Source organism: Geotrypetes seraphini, chromosome 8 (assembly GCF_902459505.1).
Source record: "Geotrypetes seraphini chromosome 8, aGeoSer1.1, whole genome shotgun sequence".
In the NCBI taxonomy this organism is placed as follows: domain Eukaryota; kingdom Metazoa; phylum Chordata; class Amphibia; order Gymnophiona; family Dermophiidae; genus Geotrypetes; species Geotrypetes seraphini.
This window is the reverse complement of record NC_047091.1, coordinates 58572075-58597391: the sequence shown is the minus strand read 5'-3', so window position 1 is coordinate 58597391 and position 25317 is coordinate 58572075. Positions and strand designations below refer to the sequence as shown.

Here is a 25317-nt window from a genome sequence, read left to right as displayed (position 1 = left end):
TCTTTGTTGGTATTTTGATGATGTTGAGGGCTGGGTTGTTCTAATATTTTGCCTCTTTTCTGTTGGCGTAGTGATGTCCTTCAGTGCCAGTATTGGTCACTCACATCATCTTTGTTGGTTCTTTGATGACATTGAAGGTTGGTTATTCTGATGTTTTGCTTTTTTTTTGTTGGCCCAGTGATGTACCTTAGTGACAGTATTGGATGTTGAGTATATCTGCTTACTTCATATTTGCAAATACTTTGATCCTGTTGAAGGTTGGATTGTTCCAATGTTTTGCTTCTTTTCTGATGGTCCAGTGATGGCATTGGGAGTTGGGTGACCAGAATTGTCTATTCTTTCTGTTGGTCCTATGGCATCCCTTGATGACAGAAGTGGGTAGTCCCTGCTGCATACTCCTCTTCTTGTTCATATTGTTTGGAGTTGGGTGACTTGGCTTTCTTCTGTTGGCCCTATGATATACACTGATGTTTTTGCTTGCTCCTTTTCTGTTGATGCTTGTGTTGGGTTGGGTGGCACAGATCACAGGCTTCATTTGTATTATAATTACTGATATATTATGTATTGATTATTATATTTCATTATGCACTATAAAGCATAACACAACATAACTCACATCTCTTCTCATTGTGATGCCACTGTACTTTTCAGATTGGTTTAATAAATGAAATTACCTCATGACTCGGTATAGTTGTGCCTTAATATGTTTCCACTTTGCTTGCCATGGTTTCTGTAACTCTTTGCATCCTTTTTTTATTGTTCTTTGCAGTCAGGGGCACATCCTTCTATGCACAGTGCTCTTCTTGATTCTCCTACTGAAATGAAGCATTATATATGTTATAAGTGACATGGCCATTGTCCAAAATATCTTCCCTTCATGTTTGCTGCATGGCATAGTATTAGAATTAACTGGAGGGCTGTGTTCTTGGCCTAGCTGTATAGATGTCCTAATCTGCATGGACAGGTGACCCTCTCCTATGAATAGGCTTCACTGTAGCTCAGATTCTGACATGTCTTCCCTGCTTTGCAGTGCAGTGGACGGGGATCCTCAAGGTTTCTGACCAGCAGGTTTGTGGAGCTCACTTCTGAGGAACGTCTCTCCTTTGATGTGACAGACACCATACGGCTCTGGATGAATGGGAAAGGTGAGGTGGGTGTGGAAACCACAAAGGAAAATACAGTATGTAAGCTGGGGGAGACTAGAAGAACACTGCTTCTTTAGGGATTACGCTAGGTCATCTCCCAAAGGACTCTGGGTAAATAGGATCTGCAGTCGTTCTTTTGCCAGCTCTTGAAACTAGTTTGCCTTACCGACGGGTTACCATTTGGCTCCATAAAAAGGAGGCCAGATTGAAACATCTAGGATGTACTTCCACTGAAAGCCATGGAGGTAAGGAGGATAGATTAATTGATTCAATGGAAGTAAAACCTGGATGTCTCAATCCATCCTCCTTTCTCTGGAGTCATATGGTAACCCTACTCACCTCCCCATATCTATGCACATTCTCTAAATACTGTATATCAGTGGTTCCCAAGCTTGTGTTGTAGCTTATTTAGCACTAGTTTCACTGTGATATTGCATACTATCATATTCCTTCTGCCCTGTCCCTCCATGGCATCATCTCCATCTCTCTTCTCCCCATCCAATCCCTGACACAATCACTTACCTACCTTCCTTCCCTTCTAGGGTTTAATATCATCACTTCCATTCCCTGCTTGGGATCACTTTTAGCCAGGAAGAGGAACTCAGAAGGCAACATTTCTTACCTGCTGCTTTCCTGTGAAATTAGAACCTCAGATGGCCCTGTAATCTTATAAGACCAACCAGACCACATATGGTTTTGACTTCAGAGAACAGACAGCAGAACAGGAGGCCACCACCATGGTGCTGCTCACTGTCTCCCTCTGCTGACTAGAGGGAATAATGTAGGAGATAGAGGAACAGGTTGTGACTTGTCCTGTCTAATAAAAACCAAAACAAAAACTGCAGACCATGTGCAAGATGTAGGCACTGTTTATTACAATATTAATGCAGTATGGTAAATATACCACCTTATTACCAACCAGTGGACCCAACACGGTCCGTGTTTCAGACAAAAACCTTCCTCAGGGGTCCTAATAAACATAAATAATGATACAAAAGTATTAAATATGATTTGACAACATATGTGCCAATGGTGTTGAAGTGATGGTGTAATTGTAACAAATAAAATAAGGATGTGAATATAAAACAAAATTACAAAATTGCAAGGAAGAAAAAGTGAAGTGATATTATAATGTGATATCCATGTGAACTAAAATCATATGAAAATCAGTAAAAAGAAAAAGAATGATTATAATCAGAAAGTGAAAAAAATGCAGTGATAACCAAAACAAATGTGATAATAAAACGTGATGAATGCAAAAAGGTTGATAAATGAAGAAAAAAAGAAGAGAAAAGTGACGTAGTAACTAAAAAATAGTGATGCAAGAATATAATAAATAAGTACAGCAAAACCATAACAACATACCGTGGTGGATAAGGTATATACAAACCGCATTGACCAAATCAAACTAATATGTAAAAAAACATAGAGCCAAGTAAACATCACATAGTACATTAAAATACAAGTCATCGCATCAATAATAATAAAACGCAAGAGCGCACATGCCCTCTCAAAAATTTGTGAGTCCTGGCGCCGTGAGGTGTGCTTCTGTGGCAACATTCTAATTGACACCTCACGGCGCTTGCAGGGGCTGGAGGCGCGTGCACGCGACTGTGCTCTCTCCAAACCTCCCGGCTCCAGCGGCGTAGGCAGCACCAGTGGCAGCAACCGAGTGGTGGACAGCAGCCCCGCTCCAGCCGTTGACCCTCCACAAACTTCCCAGCTCCAGTGGCGTAGGCAGCACTATAAACACGCTGCTTCGCACCCTTCTACTGCCGATTTCCTCTGCCGCGTCTCTGATGACATCATCGGAGACAGACGCGGCAGAGGAAATCGGCAGTAGAAGGCTGCGAAGCAGCGTGTTTAAAGTGCTGCCTATGCAGCTGGAGCCCCGAGGTTTGTCGGCGGTGGGAGGGTCAGGAGCAGGCCAGATCGAGCAGGACAACGGCAGTAAAAGAAGGGGGAGGGGCCGAACAGAGCAGGGAAGAGAAGGTAAGAGAAGGGAAAGGGGGGTGGGGGAAAATGCTGCTACTGCTTCTGCACAGGAAAGGGGGGGGATAAGAGGGAAATGCTGTTGCTGCTGCATAGGGAAGTGGGATGGAAATGTTGCTGCACAGGGAAATGGGGAAAAATGACAGACAGACAGCGGGAGGGAGGGAGCCAGAAAGAAAGAAAGACACAGGGGGCAGGGAGAGGGACAGAAAGACAGACAGAGAAAGGGAGCCAGAGAGAGAGTCAGCGGGAGAGGGAAAGGGGGCTGCTTTGGGGGGAGGGGTGTGCTTGGGGCAAACAGCTTTGCTCTGGGGGGAAGACAGAAGAGGCCATGGAGAGACAGGGAGAGGGAAAGGGGGCTGCTTTGGGCGGAGGTGTGCTGGGGACAGACAGCTTTGCTCTGGGGGGGGAAGACAGAAGAGGGCCATGGAGAGACATTTGGGGGGGAGGTGGGTGCTGGGGGCAGACAGCTTTGCTCTGGGGGGAGGGGGAGACAGAAGGATACAGACAGCGGCCGAGGAGAGAGAGATAAAGAAATACAGACAGACAGACACATCTATTCTAGCACCTGTTAATGTAACGGGCTTAAAGACTAGTAGTAGAATAAAATACATAAGCAGCAAATCATAAGGATTATAAAACAAATAATAAAACAACCATGAGATGTTACAAATATTACACAATATTTTTAAAAAATTCATTTATTAAAAAGAATAAAATGTAATAAGATAAAATGAAATATGCCAAAAGTGGCATACAAAGGCCTTATATTGATCAAAACATCAATTTGAGCCTAATATAAAAGACAGCAGTGTGTATTTCTTAAAATGCATAAAAGAAGGGGGCATTAAAAGGCCTGACGTTAGTGAATGCAATGATATGGGTCTAAAATAAGAAAACTGTAGTTTAAATTATAGAGATATATAATCGATTAATGCTACAACATAGGTGTGATATAAGGGACTGCAGTGTAAATTAAAAAGGTATGTTAAAACGGAAATAAGGATGTGCATAAGTAGCCGGTAATCAAGGGATAAAAAGCCGATTAGCGCAGTTTGAAACAAACTGGCTAGTCTTTCCAGAGCGGTAACCTGGTTATAATGTAATGACTAGTTACAAACATATGAATAACAGAGCTTTGCTGTCTCAATAAAATGATGAATAACATAAAAATGAATCAAATAATTAATAGAAGACGTAAAAATACAAAGAGAGCCTGTAATGAATGATCAAAGATCAGGACCCACGGACAATATTGCCTCGATTAAATAATGGGTAACAGCAAAATGGATCTAATCTAAAAAGCTGATAAAGGAAACGGAGGTACATAGAAAACCCATAACCAATAATCTAAGGGCCAGACCTACGGGCTGGCTGAATTTTAAATGTCAAATTGGTGGTCAGGTATTACCAGAAATCAACGTTTAGTTTTTGGTCTTCACAACTGTCTCATATTCAACGTTGATTTCTGGTAATACCTGATCACCAATTTGTAACATCTCATGGTTGTTTTATTATTTGTTTTACAATTCTTATGATTTGCTGCTTATGTATTTTAATGTAGTATGTGATGTTTACTTGGCTCTTTGTTTTTTTACATATTAGTTTGATTTGGTCAATGCGGTTTGTATATACCTTATCCACCACGGTATGTTGTTATGTTTTTGCTGTACTTATTTATTATATTCTTGCATTACTATTTTTTAGTCACTACGTCACTTTTCTATTCTTTTTCTTTTTTTCTTCATTTATCAACCTTTTTGCATTCATCACGTTTTATTATCACATTTGTTTTGGTTATCACTGCATTTTTTTCACTTTCTGATTATAATCATTCTTTTTCTTTTTACTGATTTTCATATGATTTTAGTTCACATGGTTATCACATTATAATATCACTTCACTTTTTCTTCCTTGCAATTTTGTAATTTTGTTTTATATTCACATCCTTATTTTATTTGTTACAATTACACCATCACTTCAACACCATTGGCACATATGTTGTCAAATCATATATTTAATACTTTTGTATCATTATTTATGTTTATTAGGACCCCTGAGGAAGGTTTTTGTCTGAAACACGGACCGTGTTGGGTTGGTAATAAGGTGGTATATTTACCATACTGCATTAATATTGTAATAAACAGTGCCTACATCTTGCACATGGTCTGCAGTTTTTGTTTTTGTTTGCTGTTTTTTTACTGCAGATTCTGTTGGATTTTCTTTTCATGTGCTTCTTGTCCTGTCTAATGGCATGGCTTTAATTTTGTGACACTCTTGAGGTTTCCCTGCTGTGGCACACTGGTTGGGAACCTCTGCTTTATCTGTTAATTGTCCTTGCCTGCCCATTTTGTCACTTCCTGTATTTATTGTCCCTGCTTTCCTTTGTCTTTCTCCCCCCCCCCTCCAAGTTCCTCTGTTGATTTTCCTTGTGATGGACAAATATTGAATAGAAAAGTTGTTTCAGCAAAGGCACACTCTTTCTTCAGTATGAAGATGACCTCTTTGTATGACTGGTGCTTTTGTTTTACTTCCATTTTGGTTTTGCTTTAATTTACCTTAGGGGAGGGGAGTTAGGGAGATATGTGTTTTAGCTTTCAGATGCTGCAGAGTTGAAATAGCATCTGAAGCATAGGCTGTAATCTATTTGTACTTGTTATTATGCAGGGATGTCATCAAATTCTCTGATGGCATAAAAAACAGGCTTGGCTTCAGATGTTGTCAGCATTTGTGTAATAGATGTATTTTTGAATACCCCACATAGCAAAACTGTTACCTGGTTCAGGATATCAGGGGTCTGGCTGCAGTTTCAGTTGGAGTTTGGTGGGACTGCTCTTATCCTGGCTTCACAACCCAGTCTTGAGTAACAATGTATTTCTAATACTTCTACTCATTTTGATGGCTCTGTACCCTGCATTGTACAGATCCACGTAATAGAGCATTCTGGTATTGTGGAGTCTACAGTCTAGTCATGATGCTCGGACAAGCAATTTATTATAGAAAACATGCTTATATCAAAAAGGTTATGATCAGAGAGTATTGACAGAGGAAGTGTTATTCACCAGCTGAGACAGGCCATTTCAGGTGCACAGCAGGGTGGAAAGTGTAGAGCAGGAGTTGGCGGTGGAGGGTGGGAGCTATTTACCTGAGGAAGGGAGGTTGTGAGGGGAGGTGTAAACTGAGATAAGAGGGGCAATGTGGAACTCGGGGAAAGCGCTTATAGGTGAGTAGGAGAAACTTAAACTGGATGAAGAAGCAGATGGAGATCCAATGTAATGAGCTCAGAACAGGGCTTTAACTAGGAATGTGTAAAAGAGTCAGCTGCCCGAGGTGCAAAGCCTCTCGAGGCTGGAGAAATGACTGAAATGCAAGTGTGGGCTGGCGGTGGATGAAAAGCAAAAATCAGTGCCACTCTCTTCCTACCCTCTAGTTTGGAGAGGAAAGAAGACTGGGGATTAGCGGCGAGGGAGTTGAAAGAAGGGTTTTATATATATATATATATATATATATAGGCAGCCGGGGAAGGAAACTGATATATTATATATCACTTTCCTTCCCTGGCTGCCTAAATAACTAGTTACAGCTCTTCCGTAGAAGAGAATTTACATAGACTACTACTGCTGCTTGTCATTTCTACAGCGCTGCTAGACATACGCAACGCTGTACATTAAAACATTCAAGAGAGTCCCTGCTCAGTCGAGCTTACAATCAAATTAAACAGAAACAAGACAGACCAACATTAGAAACAAAACGAGATAACTCAGGCAGCTGAATGTTGCGCAAACTGGAAGAGAAATGGGCAGTTTCTCCTCTGATTTCATCAGCAGGGACGTTCTCCTTTGTGACTGTACAGCGCTGTGCACTTCTGCTAGCGCTCTAGAAATAATTAATAGGAGTAATAGAAGAATGAGTAAGAGAGTCAAAAGAGAGAGGACTGAAGTGGGAGGGGGAGGGCAGTCGCTGGGAAGCCTGTCCTCGGGAGAAATCACTTACAGTCGGGGGCAGAGAAGAAAGAGGGATAAGAGATGGGGAGGGGAGGGTGACTGGAAGGAAGGGTATTTGTCAGATGGACATTGCAGGTGTGCTTGGTAAGTGCAACATCAGGCTGGAAGGAGGAAAGTAGGAATTTGAAATGCAAAATGTTGATATTGCAGCCTTCCACAGAAGTTGACAAATTAATGAATGAATTAATTCCCTACAGGGGCAGCGTCTCCCAGAATATATTGAACAAGGCAGACAGGGTGAATATGAGTTTCTTCTATACATAACTTCTAGTTTCTTTTCTCTTGTTTTCAGATCAGAATGAAAGCTTTAAGATCAGTATTCCCTGCTATTGTAATAAAAGCAAAGAAGACTTAAAATTAACCATTGCAGGTAAGGGAGGCTTTAAAACCAATTAACATTTCAGAAAATTGGGCCCTAGTTTGCATGGATTGCTGTGATGTAGCAAATTTCCTAACCAATCCGAAGCCTGGCTGCTCATGATGTCATTTGTGCCATTGTTCTATAAATGTCTTAGCTGATTTGAAGCTAGGAGGTATTGATGCCCCTGAATAAGACTCTGGTGAGCCCTCATTTAGAATATTGTGTCCAATTCTGGAGACCGCACCTTCTATAACAGGATGGAGTCGGTCCAGAGGAAGGCTACTAAAATGGTGTGTGGTCTTCATCATAAGGCGTATGGGGACAGACTTAAAGATCTCAATATGTATATTTTAGAGGCAAGGTGGGAAAGAAGTTTGACCATGTCACCCCCCCTTCCTACATAAAGCTCATTGGTTACCAGTAGAACACAGAATCACTTATAAAATTAATTTATTAACTTTTAAAACTAGACAAAATAACCAACCTGAATTTATTAATAATCTTCTTATCCCCTTCTAAGATCATCTGCCAAAAATCTTTTTTCCCGTCTCTGAAGTATATCAACACAATGAGGTCTACCATCTTCTCCGTTAGCGCTCCCTCTCTTTGGAATAATATTCCATCCCATTTACGGGAAGAATCAATTCTTAATAATTTTAAGACGAAGTTAAAAACATTCCTTTTTCTTGATGCCTTTGAGACCTAAATGTCTTTTTCAGGGCTATGTAGATTGATTTTATCTTTAGCTACCCTTCCCTAGATGTTTTCTTCCTACTTCATTATTGTAGTTCTTGCCCTTTTCCCTTTTGTTCCCTTTTGTCTTTGTTTTTAATAATTATTGTTTTTAATGGTGTTCTGTCATCTTAAATATGTTTTTGTTTTGTTTTTTGGTCAATACACGTTTTTATGACTTTGTACACCATCTAGAACAGGGGTATGGAACTCCGGTCCTCGAGAACCGTATTCCAGTCGGGTTTTCAGGATTTCCCCAATGAATATGCTTGAGATCTATTTGCATGCACTGCTTTCAATGCATATTCATTGGGGAAATCCTGAAAACTCGACTGGAATATGGCTCTCGAGGACCGGAGTTCCCTATCCATGGCCTAGAAGGTTGATTTGGCGGTATAAGAAATTTTAAATAAACCTGAAACTTGAAAGGGGAGATATGATAAAGATGTGCATGAGTCAAGTCTCTTTCATTTGAAAGGAAGCTCCGGATTGAGAGGACATAGGATGAAGTTAAGAGGTGGTAGGTTCCGGAGTAATCTAAGGAAATACTTTTTTACAGAAAGGGTGGTGGATGCATGGAGTAGTCTCCCGGTACAGGTGGTGGAGACAAAGGGCTCCTTTTACTAAGATGCACTAGCATTTTTAGCACGCGCTGCAGATTAACACACGCTACCCCCTGTGCTACACGCCAAAAATTAATACCAGCTCAATGGTGGCATTAGCGTCTAGCGCACGTGGCAATTCAGCACGCGCTAAAACCGCTAGCGCAGCTTAGTAAAAGGAGCCCAAAGACTGTGTCTGAATTCAAGAAAGCATGGGACAGGCACATGGGATCTCTTAGGAAGAGGAGGAGGAGATAGCAGATGCTGCGGAAGGACAGACTGGATGGGCCATTTGGCATTTGTCTGCCATCATGTTTCTATGTTTCTCTCTCCACATGATGTCGTTTGTGATGCTGTTCTATAAATATCCTAAATGCAAACAAAAGGTTGACCCTTGGTGCTCCAGAGAACCAGAAGTCTGACGAGAACAAAAACACTGTGGAGAAGGTAATGTTCAAGATACAGGCTTTATTAGCAGTGCAGTCCAATAATCCACATGAAGAAATAGCTAGGACCCAAATTATTGGAGACTTTGGACCCAACACGGTCTGAGTTTCAACAAAAATATCTTCGTCAGGGCTCCCCCTAATGCAAGAACTCGTGGTTCAAAGACTAAAAACAATCCTGGGCGAAAACTCTTCGCGGTTGAGAAATCTGTTTTTCTCACGCCTTTGAGGATTTCTCAACCGCGCAGAGTTTTCGCCCAGGATTGTTTTTTGTCTTTGAGCCATGAGTTCTTGCATTAGGACCTTCAGGGACCCCTGAGGAAGACATTTTTGTCAAAACATGGACTGTGTTGGGTCCAAAGTCCCCAATAATTTGGGTCCTAGGTATTTCTTCATGTGAATTATTGGGCTGCACTTTTAATAAAGCTTGTATCTTGAATGTCACCTTCTCCACAGTGTTTCTAGCAATATCCTAGCCAATCCGAAGCTTGGCTGCATGTGATACCATTTTTGCTGCTGTTCTACTCCCAACTGCTCCTAAGGTGCCTCTTCAAGCCTTGCCCTAGAACAGAGCTGTAACTAGATGTGTTCAAATATGAAAAAGGGAGGCAGGAAAACTCAACTATATAACAAAAGATGAGTGACTAAAAGGAATTTGTCAACAATAAGAGAATAGTCACTCTAAATGCCTTAATGGCCAATAATCTTAAAAAAATACCTTAAACTGTTATTGAAACTTATGCTCAGAGACATGAAGGCGAAAGTGCCGCCTCACCACCCAATCATCGCATTGTTCAATACAGTGTCAAAATGATGATATTGGTCACATACGATTCAACAACGCAAGGCACTTAAAGAAGTAAAACTTAACTTCAGAAAGTCGCTGGTTCCGACGTGCCACGTTTTGGTACTGCGTCAGGGAACCGATATATCTCTACTACACCCCTTCGGAGTGGGTAATGAAGTCTCATCTGTCCGTTGGACTTTAAGGATGTATTAAGAAATGTTTGTGGTCAGCACTGATTCTTTGATGACAGATGAGATTTCATTACCCACTCCGAAGGGGTGTAGTAGAGATATATCGATGCCTTGCATACAAGTTGATAGTTATAGCCAGTTTGGCATTGTTGAATCGTATAGTGACCAATACCATCATTTTGACACTGTATTGAACAATGCGATGATTGGGTGGTGAGGCGGCACTTTCGCCTTCATGTCTCTGAGCATAAGTTTCAATAACAGTTTAAGGTATTTTTTTTAAGATTATTTGCCGTTAAGGCATTTAGAGTGACCATTCTCCTATTGGTAACTAGTTGTGTTGGCACATTAGGTGGGCAAGCATATCTGTGGCTCCTGCCCCCCCACTCTTCTCTCCCTCCACTATGACCATCAGCCCTTTTTGCTCTCTTCTCTCTTTTCCTTGTTTGTAGGCATCTGTTCCTGGCTGGTAATCTGACAGTCCATCCTTGGCATTTTGGTCATTTTTGTGCCCTCCCAGAACTTTCCATTCTGGGTGGCTGTCCCTCTTCCCCCTCCCCCTGCTAGTTATAGCTGTACCCCAGGGCAACATGGTGCGCATTTTGGTATGTGCCCAATGGTAGAGTGTTGATATTTGTGTTTCCTTACACTGGTACATGGTTCACTGCAAACTATGCAGAACATTTTAGAAGGACCATTTGGCATCAACATACGAGGGTGGTTTGAAAAGTTCGGTCAGAAAGCAAGTTAAACAAATATAAATATTTGACAAAGCCATATTTTTCTGACAGGATGGAAGAACTGGAAACTCACTAGACTAAGGGCTCCTTTTACTAAGCTGTGATAGCCCGTGCTACGCGGCTAGAACTAACACCAGCTCAATGCTGGCATTAGCGTCTAGTGCACGCGGCAATTCAGCGAACGCTATGCGCGCACTAAAACTGCTATCGCAGCTTTGTAAAAGGAGCCCTAAGTGTATAGTCCTCACTAGAGACTATGGTGAGAAACATAACTCTTTTTTTTCTTTTTTTTAATATATTTGTTTAACCCTTTAACTTGCAGATGGTGAAAATGGCTACTTTACGTAACTTGATGTTGAACGAGAGCAACCGTGCCAAGTAACAGCCATTTGGAGATGCAGATCTCCTATAAAAGCCGTAGAAATGCATGTTGCTTTTGAGCAACAATGCCAAATAAAGGGTTACTTTTCAAACCACCCTCGTGTAAATAGTGGCATTTACCATATAAATGGAATACAAGTATAAATGCCACAGGGTTGGGTGGTCCAAGTATATTTTTATGCATTTTCCATTTTATGATTAAAAAATATGTGTATATTTTATAAACATTCCCTTTTGGCATTTAAATCTACTCCAAAGAAGGTGGTGAGCTACCTGCTTTTTTGAACTCGGAGTCTCCATGTGCAGCAAATATACACGTATGTTGGAAGATTGGCACATAACACGTGCTTACACGGGAAAAGCCCCAAGAAATGCCTTATTCAATAAGGCATAGAACAATACAAACAGATACAACAAAGGTTAAACAATCAGGGTCCAGGTTTGGGTTCTTAAAACGCAGACTCGGCCAAAGAAAACTATCCCACTTTAAACACCCCCTCCCCCCCCCACACACACTCTTGGTTGTTGGTTTTTTTTTTACTTTTTTTTTCTGAAATGGCTGTTGCTGCTGGACGCACCAACAAATACATGTGGATTTGCTGATACCTTTATAAATATTTTACAGTGTCCCATATTCAGCAGAAGCTTTTTGTGCAATATTTAGGGAATTGTGGGAAGGTTCCAACTTGGACATCCTATTTATCCTATGAAAATGGGGCTTCACATCTTTATTTTTTAATGAGATAATTCTAAAAAAGACGTCAATAAACTCTCATGAACCATTGTTTAGAGGGTATTTCCATACATGGTTATGTAACACTGATGTCTGTGTGTATACTGCCCCCCCCACCCTCCTGAGTACACTTACTAAGTCACTGTTCTTCTCTAAAGGTATGAAAATTAAGAGAGGAGATCTAGGCCCGCTCTTAAGCCTGGACCAGCCTTATCTTCTCATCATGTACACACCTGAGGATCGAGCCAATCAACTGCAAAGTTCTCGCCGTAAGCGTGCCGTGAACCCGGAGTTCTGTTCAGTGTGAGTAGACCCCAACCTTTTCACCTCTTTCATTTTCCCTATCCCATGAAGTCTGAATACTGCTCTCTACTGTCTTAGGCCCAGATTCACTAAAGGTAGCGATTCAGTTGCTGTTGGCCGATTCTCTGGCCTATTTTGAAACGGCGATTGATTCACTATCTTGTTTGCATGCAAATGATTTGCACGGAGGTGAAATCATTTGCATGCAAACTCCCCAACTCAATCCCTCAACGATTGAGTCAGAGCAGATCCCTGACAGTAGTGACAGAAGTAACCTCCTGACAGTAGTGACAGAAGTAACCTCCTGTCACTGCTGTCAGGGCTTCTGCTGGCATTTTTTCTTTTTTTTTAATGGGCCAGATATTTTGCGTGTATTACACATGCAAAATATCTGGCCAATTAAAAAAACAAAAACGAAAAAACCCCCAGGGAGACCTGTCGGTAACACAGTTACCGACAGGTCTACAGCAGTCGGGTTTTAGATTAGTAAAACCCAATTCAATATAGCCAAGCGAATGTTAGTGAATCAATTGCGTGGCTATTTTGCATAGGGTTTTACTAATTTGCATGGGCTGGATCGGATCGGACAATGGGGGAAAAACACACGGTGGGCCGTTTAGTGAATCAGGTGGGTAGTAGTGATTGTCGCTAAACCTGTGAAAATAGGTTTAGCGACGATCACTGACTTTAGTGAATCGGGGCCTTAGTGCCTTTCTAATAAACAGGCTATTAAACCCACTTGTTTCACCACTTTGGGCTGGTGGATGCTTACAGTCTCTCACCCTGGGACCTTCCGTCTTCTTTTCAGAGTGGAGGAAAAGAACTGCTGCGTTCGCCCGCTTTACATCAACTTCCGTAAGGATCTTGGCTGGAAGTGGATCCATGAGCCCAAGGGCTACTATTCCAATTTTTGTATGGGCCCCTGTCCCTTCATATGGAGCTTTGATAACCAGTATAGTAAGGTAAGTATAAAGTGAGGGGGGCAGTGGAGACAGTATCTAGAATTACCACAGAGCCTGGCAGTAACATCAGTGCCTCATGAGAAAAAAAAACAGAGAAAAGACGATAAGTTGTGCATGGTGGCGCCTGAGGCAGATGAAAAAATGATGTGAATGTCCCAGAAAGCCAAGGGCACATTTTATACAGAAACAATCTATTGAACCTTGCCCTCCCCCCCAAAAAAAAAAAAAAATTGCTAGATCTTTATGGCTCAGACTTCTTAAGTAACAGTGTACAGCTGAAGACGATTCAGATCCCGGTGTCTCAATTCCTTCCTTAAGAATTCTTAACACTCGACAGGATACGATCTTTTCTGTGACGGCTTCCCATATATGGAACTCGCTGCCTATACACTTTAGAGAAGAAACAAATCTAAATAGATTTAAAGGAAATCATTAATGCTTTCTTTTTAAAGATGCTTTCGAATTTTAAAAGTTACAAAGCCATGAAATTACATGGTTTTTTTAACCTACTATTATTCCCCTTTATGTTCTCCTTGTCTTTATGCATTGTGGTTCTTCCCTCTTTCCTGTTGTTCCTGTCATCGTCTATTTGTCTATGTTTTAGTCTTTTATTCCCCAGAATATTCCATCTGTTACTTCCTTTTTAAAAAAATTTTGTACATCACATTGAATTTATGATAATGCGTTTTAATCAAAATTTTATTAAACGTGAAACACAACCCCCCCCCCCAGCTCCCAGGCACTTTGTGATACAACACAAAACCCTGCCAAAAAACCCTACGCTCAGCACCTGTGTAGCAAATGTGCCACGGCAACACAAGACTGAGTCAGACAGCAACAGTCCTACCTGAGAAAGGGGCAATTCTGCAAATAGTGCAACCGGCCCCAGAACCTGCTACACCCCCTATTCAGAAAAAAAAGAAGCCGTGGGTCTGTTACCAGTTCTTTCATAAGAACATAAGATTTGGCACTGCTGGGTCAGACCAGTGGTCCATCGTGCCACTCACACGGCGGCCTTTAGATCAAAGACCAGTGCCCTATTTGAGGCTAGCAGTATCTGCGTATGTTCTATTCCAGCAGGAACTTATCCAATCTTTTCTTGAATCCCTGAAGGGTGCTTTCCCCTATAACAGCCTCTGGGAGAAGAAGAACTTCCTTATGTTTGTACAGAATTTTTCCCCTTTTAACTTTAATGAGTGCCCTCTGGTTCTCTTCACCTCGGAGAGGGTGAACAATCTCTCTTTCTCTACTAAGTCAATTCCCTTCAATATCTTGAATGTTTCGATCATGTCCTCTCTCAATCTCCTCTTTTCAAGGGAGAAGAGGCCCAGTTTCTCTAGCCTCTCATTGTACGGCAAGTCCTCCAATACCTTAACCATTTTTGTCACTCTTCTCTGGACCCTTTCGAGTAGTACTATGTCCTTTTTCATGTATGGCGACCAGTGTTGGATGCAATATTCCAGGTTGGGGCGTATCATGGCCCGGTTCAAAGGCATGATAACCTTTTCATTTCTTAACCTTTACCAATGTGACAGTGAGATGCTGAGGTGTGGAGAGAAGAGACTAACCTTTTATTACACAAAATGGATTACAAAGTACTTTTGTAAATGTTAATAAGTTGAATTATAATGAATTTTTGCAGACATAGAATTTGATTGTAAAATGAAAATGTAAGTAAATTTCTGCAGTGCAAAGCTCACCCCTGTGCACCTTGATGATAGAAAATAAGATCTGTATTCAGACTTACCCCCTCTTCTACGAAACCACGCTAGCAGTTTCTAGCGCGGGGAGCTTCGCTGAATGGCCTGCGCTGCTCCCCACGCTCATAGGAACTCTATGAGCTTTGGGAGCAGCGTGGGACATTCAGCGCGACTCCCCATGCTAGAAACTGCTAGCGCAGTTTCGTAGAAGAGGGGGTTAGTGCAAATTACAGCCTACATTCAAAAAAACAAACCCAAAGCCCCAACCAGAACATTCTCATGTCTCAGCCTCTTGTTCTGTTTCTCTAGACGAGATGCAGAAGGGCAAGCATCCGCATGCGAGGTTGGCTTTATATTTTCCCAGGGGCGCTAAACAGACGGCAGTAGCAGCGGTCAGCGTTAAATACATAGATTTAGTGGCGCTGACTTTACATGTAGTAGCTTTGAAGTATGTATTCATTTAAAAGTTGATACTCTAAACAATTTAACCGTCCAGAAATGGCTGCCGACCGGTTAAATCGCTTGTTCGGAGCCATCTGCTCATTTTCAGCGGCACTTAACTGGTTATTGCTGCTGAAAATGAGAGGTTAGCGCCTAAGTGAAAACTGACTATTTTGGAGGCGTTTTCTGGGGGCGGAGTCAGCATTTGGCAGGTTAGATGCTGATTTTTAACACTTAAGCGGCCAGGGTAACCGTATCAAACACAGTCCTATCTTTATGCGGCAACCCATTACTGGTTAATTTCCGACTATCAACTTAGCCACTGCTGTATAAACCGGATATTTAGTACCGAAGACCAGACATGGCCTGGCTTTGAAGATCTGGCAGCAGAAAAACGCTCACCGCCATCGACTGAATATTTACATATAGTAACTACGGCAGATAAAGACCTGCGTGGTCCATCCAGTCTGCCCAATGGTCACATTCGTTATCAAGGCAATGTTGAACCAACAATCCAGTAATGTTATGAGATGTCTTCCCCTCCCCTGAGAAAGGCAAGGTCTGTATTCAAGACGATGTGAATGTGGTATGAATTATGCATACTTGCTCCCGATCCGTCTTGCTGCATATGGGACACAGATTGCTGAAGTCTTTCTGGCATCGGCTACGGTGCCCCACTGCTGGAGTTGCCGTCAAAGCTAACTCCAGCTTAAATGTTGCAGTCAGTTTTTAAATGAATGGGCTTGCTCCCCCATAATAATAGGGGCAGCGAAAGTGATCTCTTTAATAATCGTAGGACTGGCCTAATGCTTATAGCAGCTGCCACCACCCTGAGGTTAGGGTTACCAGATGTCTGGGAAAACCTGGGCATATCCTCTTTTTAGAGGACTGTCCGAGTGCATGGATGGATTTCTAAAACCCGACAGTTTGTCCGGGTTTTGGAAGGCCCTGAGCTCGGGGTTGCATCTGAAGGGCCTCCACGTATGCGCAGATGCGACACAATGATGTCACACGCATGCGTGGAGGCCCTTCAGATGCGGTTCAGGCTTGGGGAAGAAGAGGCGAGGTTTGTGTGGGGCCAGGGCTGGGGGTGGGGAGTGTTGTGTAGAGAGGGACTGGAGGTAGAATGGGGCGGGGCCATGTTCCATTTTTTTAATTTTTTTATTAACATATCTGGTAACTTTAGCTGAGTTGGGAGTTTCATTCCCACCACAGCTTTGTGTGACTCTGGGCAAGTCACTTAACTCTTCATTGCCCCGTGTAAACCACTTTGATTGGGAGAGTGGTTCCCAACCCTGTTCTTGGGGACCCCCAGCCCAGTCGGGTTTTCAAGATATCCCTAAAGAATATGCATTCTCAACAACAAAAGAGAGTTACAGCATGAATATGTATGCATGAGAGAGATTTGCATACCTGACACTTCCATTATATGCAAATCTCTCTCATGCATATTCATTAGGAATATCTTGAAAACCCTACTGGCTGGGGGTCCCCCAGGTCAGGGTTGGAAACCACTGGTGTAAAACCACACAGAAAAAGCAGTATATCAAGTCCCATCCCTTCTACCTTTTCTGCACCAAACACCCCTACATAGGGTTGCCAGATTTTCCTTTTGGAAAATCTGGACCCCCCCCCTAGCTACGTCCCCAGGCCCGCCTAATTACACCCACTCCCGCCCTAATCCCATCCCCAAGCCCCACCTCTGCTGCCTGCTCGTGTTGGGCAGGAGGTCTGCACATGCACGGATGCTATGTGATGATGTCACATATATGCGCAGACTTTCTCCTGCCCAACACAGTTTTTCAAAACCCGGACAAAGTGCCAGGTTTTGAAAAGCCGTCCAGGGAATTCCGGATATCTGGTAACCAGTGTTCCCTCTAAGCGGGCGGGTGTTGTGAGCAAACTTTTTTCACTGTGAGCTAAAAATATCGGGCGCCAGCAAGTTATGAGCCAAATAAATATGTTGCTTTCTACCACAGAACTTCCTTACGTTTGTATGGAATCTATCCCCTTTCAACTTTAGAGAGTGCCCTCTCGTTCTCCCTGCCTTAGCTACTAAGTCTATTCCCTTCAGTACCTTGAATGTTTCTATCATGTCCCCTCTCAATCTCCTCTGCTCAAGGGAGAAGAGGCCCAGTTTCTCTAATCTTTCGCTGTACGGCAACTCCTCCAGCCCCTTAACCATTTTAGTTGCTCTTCTCTGGATCCTTTCGAGTAGTACCGTGTCCTTCTTAAAGTACCAGTGCTGGACGCAGTACTCCAGGTGAGGGCGTACCATGGCCCGGTACAGCAGCATGATAACCTTCTCTGTCTCTTCAGTCCAGCATCTGCCCCTTCCATTCACTGTCTGTCTTTCCCTGCCATCTCTCCTCCTGCCCCCCCCCCCACCCCCCAATTTGGTCTAGCATCCATCATCTTCCTTCTGTTCCCCTCATGGTCTGGCATCTCTATCCTTCCCTCCCCCCTGTGGTTTTTAGCATATCTCTCTTCTCATTTCCTCCACTCAGATCTGATCATTCTCTGCTCTCTCTTCCCTTTTCTTCTCTGGTCTTCCTTCTCTATTTTCTGCCTCCATCTAAATTAAATTATTTCTTACTATTTAGTCCCGTTTCCCTCTTTTCACTGTGTCTACACACAGCTTGTCACCCCTTTCCCTCACCCCTCCATTATCTTACTATTTTCTTCCCCCTTTATTTATCTCCTCCTTCCATCCAGTATGTGTTCTTTCCCCACTTCCATTCAGCATCTGCTCTCCCTTCTCAACTGACATCCATCTGCCTTCTGCTCTCTCTCCCTTCTTCTCACTTCCATCATCTGTCCCCTTCTCTCTCTCTCTCATCTCCTCCATTCCATCATCTGCCCCTTCTCTCTCTCTCTCTCTCTCCCCCCCCCCCAACTTCCATCATCTGCCCCCCCTTCCCCTCACCTTTGTGGGTCACTTTCTTTCCCCTGAGGGTGGCTCATGTCACAGGGGAAGCTTTGGCCGAGCAGAACCGCTTGATTGACAGTGGAACTTACTTGATTGATGTCGATGCTGGGGCCCTTTGCCGTTTGAAGGAAAAAAAAAAAGGTGGAAAAAAGGAACCTGTAAAGGCGAGAGGAAGGGAAACCTCCAGGACAGCTGCTTTTTGCCCTCCTTCAGCGGCCCAAGAGTTCAGACCAGCAGCGGCAGCTCTGTATGCTTTTAACTTCGGCACAGAGCTTCCCCTAATCAATAGTTTAGCGCGGTTTCATGAGGCAGCCTCGGGGCCTTTGATAGCCGGCCCGCTTCGATGATGCGATGTGGGCCGGCCTAGCAAAGGCCCCGAGGCTGCCTTATGAAACCGCACTAAACTATTGATTAGGGGCAGCTCTGTGCCGAAGTTAAAAGCATACACAGCTGCCGCTGCTGGTCTGGAGGTGCGGAGACAAGGCAGGAGGCAAACGCGGTGGAAGGCAGGAGTCCCGGCACAGCGACTGCAACAGGAAGTTGCAAGTCAGCTGACGCCGGCCTTTCGTTGCGGCGGGGACCGAATCCTTCGCGGACCGGCAAGATTTTGTTTGCGGACCGGCGGTTGAAGAACTGTGCTCTACACTGTGTGCGCTGTGACGAGAAACTTGTGCGCTGCGAGGTAATATTTTGTGCGCCAGCGCACCCCGCTCTGGACTTGTGTATTTAGCCAGTCAGGGCCGCCGAAATCCCCCAGGGAAGGAGGCTGGAATTTCAAAAACAGCTGCAGTGCATGTGGGATGTGCTGAGACATTTTATAAAGAGATCTGAAACAAAATGAAAGAACCTAGTTAAAGTGCGTCAACATGCTGACTGTATTATATTACTGGCTGCTTTTAAACCAAAATATGCCAGACCACCGCAGTGTATCACTTGTTCCAAATGATGCCCACTGGTCTCAGATTGTCAGGAGGGAGGGTGTGTCTGTTTGTTTGCTTGCTTCAGGGTAGGCCATTGCTCTGAATTTCCCTTATCCGCCCCAGAGCTTCTGACAGCTCTTTCCTTCCTGGTCTCTCTGAGCCCCCACCTCTACAACATGTGACCATGTTTCAGTGGGAGGGAGGGAAGGACATGCTGCCGGTCCCTTCTGCCACTTCCTGGTCACAGGGACTTTCTAACCAAAATAGCAAAAAATTTAAATTAAACTGTCTCAGAGAGGATGTTTTACTCCCAATCCTCCAAAATCAGGTGAAGCCTACATCAAGTTATCTACAACTAAAAATGAGTAGCTTCATATTGCATAAGAGCAGCAGTTCAAACTGGGGGCGGGGGAAGCCCAGCAGAAGAACTACGAAAGAGCAGAGAGAGGCCAGCTGTTCTGGTGTATATCTCACATACAGCAACAGCCGCTCTTCAGACTTACTATGGTAATAAATACCAGTGGGGAGAGAGCAAATGCCGTCTAGAAAAACGCTCAGAAAAAGTGAAACTCTGAAGGGGGGGTGAATACCTCCCCCCTTCAGAGTTTCACTTTTTCTGAGCGTTTTTCTAGACGGCATTTGCTCTCTCCCCACTGGTATTTATTACCATAGTCAGTCTCTCACCTATCATTACAATTACTTTACTGACTAGCGTCTATATATGAGTCCCTGTATGTCTTCTTAACGCTCTTCAGACTTAAGCACAATTATGTATTTGCATCTTTCTTCTTTCCAGTTTACATTAAAACTTTACATCGTTTACGGTTCAGGGACCGTCCTGTGAAAGTCTGCCCCTCCTAATTGTAGATGTTTTGTTTCCCCTCATAAGTGAGTTTGTTAGCCCTGCTTTTCAGAAAGCAAGCGGACTGCAGGAAAAGTTTACAATTTCTTTCACAAATATGTATTTTGTGAACCCACTTTGGGGCTTGAGCAGGGCTAGATCAAAACGGAAGGTGTCCTTAGGGGAGGAGGGCAGAAGTGCCAAGAGGGAACAATTTTTAGGTGAGAGATTTTTGATCCCACTTCTCAACCCAGATCACGCCCTACCCCCGTTCCATCCCCTCTGAAATACAGTCAAACCTCGGTTTGCGAGTGTTTTGCAAGACGGGCAAAACATTCTCGCAAATCTTGTCTCACAAACCGAGCGTCAACTCGATTTGCGAGCATCCCCCCTGAGAACCGGCATTTCTCCCCCCCCCCCCCCCGAGAACCGGCAACCCCCACCTGAACAGTGAGAACCAGAAGGCCTTGAGCATGCGCAGATGCTCAAGACCCAGGCAAGAGGCAGGAACTTCTTTTACTGGCACCGGCACGTTCTGTGGGCTGCGTGCCAGTGCCAGATGGGGGGTAAGGCTGAATGCTGTTTGGGAGGGTGAGTGATGTCGGTTCTTGGGGGGTGGGGGGTAGAGCAGCGCCGCTAGCCTCGGGGGGTGGGGGGTCTGTGGGAACGTATCAAGCAAGTTTCCCTTACTTCCTATGGGGAAACTCGCTTTGATATACGAGTAATTTGGTTTACAAGCATGCTTCTGGAACAAATTTTGCTTGTAAACCAAGGTTCCACTGTACTTTTGGGCCAGGGTTGACCCAGAACTGCTCCAAATCTCTCAGGCACTTCCTGCCTGTTACTCTTGCAGCAGGAAGTAACAGCTGTGAGATTTTGGAGTTGCTTGTGGCTAAAATCAGGCAGAGAAACAGCTGAGCGGTCATTCCACGGGAGATTTCTGATTATGGGCTAGAAGTGTGTGTGGGATGGGGGTGGAATTCACCTTCCTCCCCATCCTCCAATCCATCCATTTTAGGGTTACCAGATTTTTTCTTCAAAAAAAGAGGATGTGTAGTCCCGCCCCATTCCACCCATAGCCCTGCTCTGTTCTGTCCAACCCCGGCCCACACAAATCTCATCTCTTCGGGGCTGTGTCTGGAGGGCCTTTGTGCCTGCGTGGATGTAACCCTATACTGGAGGCAGTCCCCAGTGCGGTGTATGTCTAAATCTAGGCCTGGGACCTATGGTTTATGGTTTGTTTTATTTAATATACCACCCTTCCTTATATAATAACAGAGCGGTTCACATAATCAATGAAATATACAATAAGACTAGCTACATCATCAAAAATAAACTTAAAAAAAAGTTTAAATTTCAAAAAATTAAAAATTGTTGGCTGCATTGCTAGTAAATCTGAATCATATCAGAGCCATCCAACTGAATAGAAAAAGCCCGTTCAAAAAGATAAGTTTTTAACAAAGTTCTAAACCTTAAATATGCAAATTCAAGACCCCTGCGGAGTTCCCCAGGGATCACCCACACTATTCAATATATACATAGCCTCCCTCAGCTTCTACCTAGACAAACATGGCATAACCTCCTACAGCTATGCAGATGACATCACTATTCTCCTCCCCTTCGACCACCCAGAACCCACCATGACAAGCACAATACACAGAACACTTGAAACAGTAGCAACATGGATGACAGAGCACAAATTAAAACTTAACCCTGACAAAACAAACTTCATCCTCCTAGAAAACAATAAGACTCCTACCTTAACAAATCTAGTAATAAACTCGATCTCATACCCTATTCAATCCACTCTAAAACTTCTGGGAGTACTAATTGACAGAGGCTTTACCATGCAACCACAGATCAACAAAGTAATAAAAGCATCATTCGTGACCATGAGAAATTTAAGACAAATTCGAAAATTCTTTGACAGTAAACAATTCCTACTTTTGGTACAATCCCTTATCCTTGGACTAATAGACTACTGCAACATACTATACCTCCCATGTAAAGCGAGCATGATAAAACAATTACAAACTATACAAAATACAGCCCTAAGACTCATCTACTCATTGAAAAAAATATGACCACATCACAGAAGCATACCATGACTCTCACTGGCTCCCAATACAAGCAAGAGTACACTTCAAATTCTACTGCCTACTATTCAAATCTATTAACGGAGAAAGCCCAACCTACTGGAATAACCAACTAACTCAATCCTCCTCATCCAGACACAGGAGAACCCACTCACTTTTCACACACCCACCATCCAAAAATGTCAAACAAAAGAAACTATATGACAACCTAATAGCCACCAAAGCAGCTAAACTGGACAGACAAATCACCATTCTGTTATCATTGGCCACAGACTACAAAACCTTCAAGAAAGATACTAAAACCCTACTCTTCAAAAAATACATAAAACCTATCTAATACACCCTTAATATACTCTAATATGCTTCTAACTACCCAACTAATGCTAAAATGCCTCTATTTACCCAACACTTACCACCTTAAGATCTCAAAATCTCTTTGGTAATTCTTATTACCCAATATTTATCACCTTAAGATCTAGACAACTCTTTGGTAATTCTTATGTAACATCTCTTATGCCATTCCTGTAAACTTTTATGTAATTTCTGAAAACTTTTATGTAATCTGCCTTGAACCGCAAGGTATTGGCAGAATAGAAATCACTAATGGAATGGAATGTAACACTGAAGATGGAAGAGAATTCCAGAGAAAAAAAAATGCTCTCACTCTGGACCTAGCAGATTTCTCCCCCTTCTCCTTGAAACTTCCAGCTCATACTGGCACCAGCCTTTTCTGAAGCTTTTTTCCTTATATTCCTTTCGTAACTTACCTTGCACTGTCACAGCCAGGGGCACCATAGGTCCTTTTCAGTTGGAAAGGCCAAATAAACCAATCACCAGCCCTGCTCTCATGCTCTCTAGTTAGTCATACAGAAACCAAGGGCTATACCCAAATTTCAGCTACAAGTACCCTCATTCTATATAAAGTGCATGCAATTGTATGCCAAGTTATAGAATATCATTAATTATGCATGCAGGAGGTGGCAAGGAGGCCAACCCATTTAGTGAGAGATTTAGGGTCCGCCCCCAGTTCACCCCACTCTACCCATTTCCCCATCCCACCCATTCTGCCCTACTAGGCCCATTGCTCTGCCCCTGGCACAGCTGATTGGTGGTCAGTGGCAAAAGAGGTGGCTTCCCGGACATGGCCTAGCATTGAATTTCCAGGCATAACACTGGCAGCTGGCAGCAAAATGTTGAGCGCCACTAGCTGAATATTGACCCTTTAGTGCCTAACCCGGCATACAACTGCAAAAGAGGCAATGATGTGGGAGGGCCACAGGCAGGTTGCACTGTACATTGTTCTCTCTAATCTGAGCGGAAGTCCTCCAACTATATTTCTGCCAGTAGGGGGTGCTGCTTCAGTATTCGGTTTTCAATTGCTAGGGCTGACATGGTGTCTGAGGTCCATTTGCTGGATATGGGAGTGCCACAGGGACCTGCCCCTGTACTGTTTAGAACATAAAAATAGCCTTACTGGGTCAGACCAATGGTCCCTCTAGACTAGGGTTACCATATTTTTCTCTGGGAAACCTTGGATACATGGCCCTGCCTTGTTCCACCTCCAGCCCCGTCCAATTCTGCCCCAAGCCCTGCCCCCACAAAGCCTCCTCTTTTCTTTCGGATGAGCTCCAGCCGTGTCTGGAGAGCCTCAAGCATGCACGGATTTGTGCGACGTCATCCGTGCATGCTCAGAGGTCCTCTAGATGCGGCCAGAGCTCATCAGAGCTTTCCAAAACCCAGACAAATGCTGGATTTTGGAAAGTCTGTCCAGGAGCCCAGACAGTCCTCTAAAAAGAAGACATTTCCGGGTTTTCCCGGACGTCTGGTAACCCTAATCTAGCCCAGTATCCCGTCTTCACGGTGGCCAATCCAAGTTATAAATACTTGGCAAAAACCTGTTTTTGAAGCTTTTATATGATGTGTTAAGAGGAGATTGACATCGGGGTTTATGTGCCATTTTTAAGCAGCAGTAAGCATGTGTTAGCGCTTACCATCACTTAGTAAAAGGGCTGCTAGATTAAGAAGAAACCGTGACATTTTCCTTCTTTCTTTAATTTAGGTCCTGGCCCTGTACAACCACCACAATCCTGGAGCGTCCGCTTCTCCCTGCTGTGTTCCTCAAGTCCTGGAGCCCCTTCCCATCATTTATTACCTGGGACGGACACCCAAGGTGGAGCAGCTATCGAACATGGTGGTGAAATCCTGCAAATGCAGCTGAGGGGAAGCTGCACCCGAGGACCATGAGCACTAGCCTCGGCCTTAGCAATCTTGTGGGGTTATTTTATTTGTATTTAAATTTTGCTGTGCTCCTGGGGCCAGACTTTGTTTGTTTGTTTTTTTAACAACTCATCAGATGAGAGTTATTTTTTCATGAAATTTTCCAATTTTTTTGGGAAAGCTTTAAAAAAATTTTTTAAAAAAACTATGTACATCTATTTGTATGTATAATAATTATTTTTAGAATTTATTTAAAAAAAAAAAAGAGTCCAAACTTAAAAAGACAATTTCTGGTATGGTCCTATTATTTACTCTTAATTTATAAGTATAAAAAAGGGGGCCATTAAAAAGAAGGTGACTGCTCAAGAAAGATCCGCAGCCCTGCCGCTTCACCACACCCCTGACTGCATTACCAGGCCAGCCCCATATTTGAATAGCCATATGACAGGAAGAGGTGAGGCTTGTCGGACAACCATGGTTCTCACCATGTTCTGCCACAAACTATGGTTGGATGGGAGAGATCAGCTGACATATCACATGACTGTAACCTCATGGCTCACTGACACTCCTGCGTGAAAGGATTGATACAGATCCACACCAGGTTTATGGAAACAATACACACATTAGTATTTTGGATAGTATTTCTCCAAAGTGGTATATTAAGTTTATAATAAACTTGAAAATTACATTTTTTTAATGGGGGGAGGTTATTTTTCTACCTTTGTTGCCCTGCTAATAAATGCTGAATGATAGTGTCAGAATTACCACATCTGTATTGATCTCTCTGTGCTTGA

The 25317-nt window shown here is 43.2% G+C and overlaps 1 protein-coding gene across 1 annotated transcript in view; it reads left to right on the top strand.

Annotated features, from left to right (window-relative positions):
* Positions 1-24810, top strand: part of TGFB1 (transforming growth factor beta 1) — a 48058-nt gene extending 23248 nt beyond the window's left edge. Inside the window, exons 3-7 of the mRNA XM_033956734.1 lie at positions 1031-1145; positions 7434-7511; positions 12273-12417; positions 13226-13379; positions 24366-24810. Coding sequence (XP_033812625.1) covers positions 1031-1145; positions 7434-7511; positions 12273-12417; positions 13226-13379; positions 24366-24524 — 651 coding nt within the window. The 3' untranslated portion in view covers positions 24525-24810. The remainder of the gene's footprint in view (positions 1-1030; positions 1146-7433; positions 7512-12272; positions 12418-13225; positions 13380-24365) is intronic.
* Positions 24811-25317: the final 507 nt, after the last annotated feature.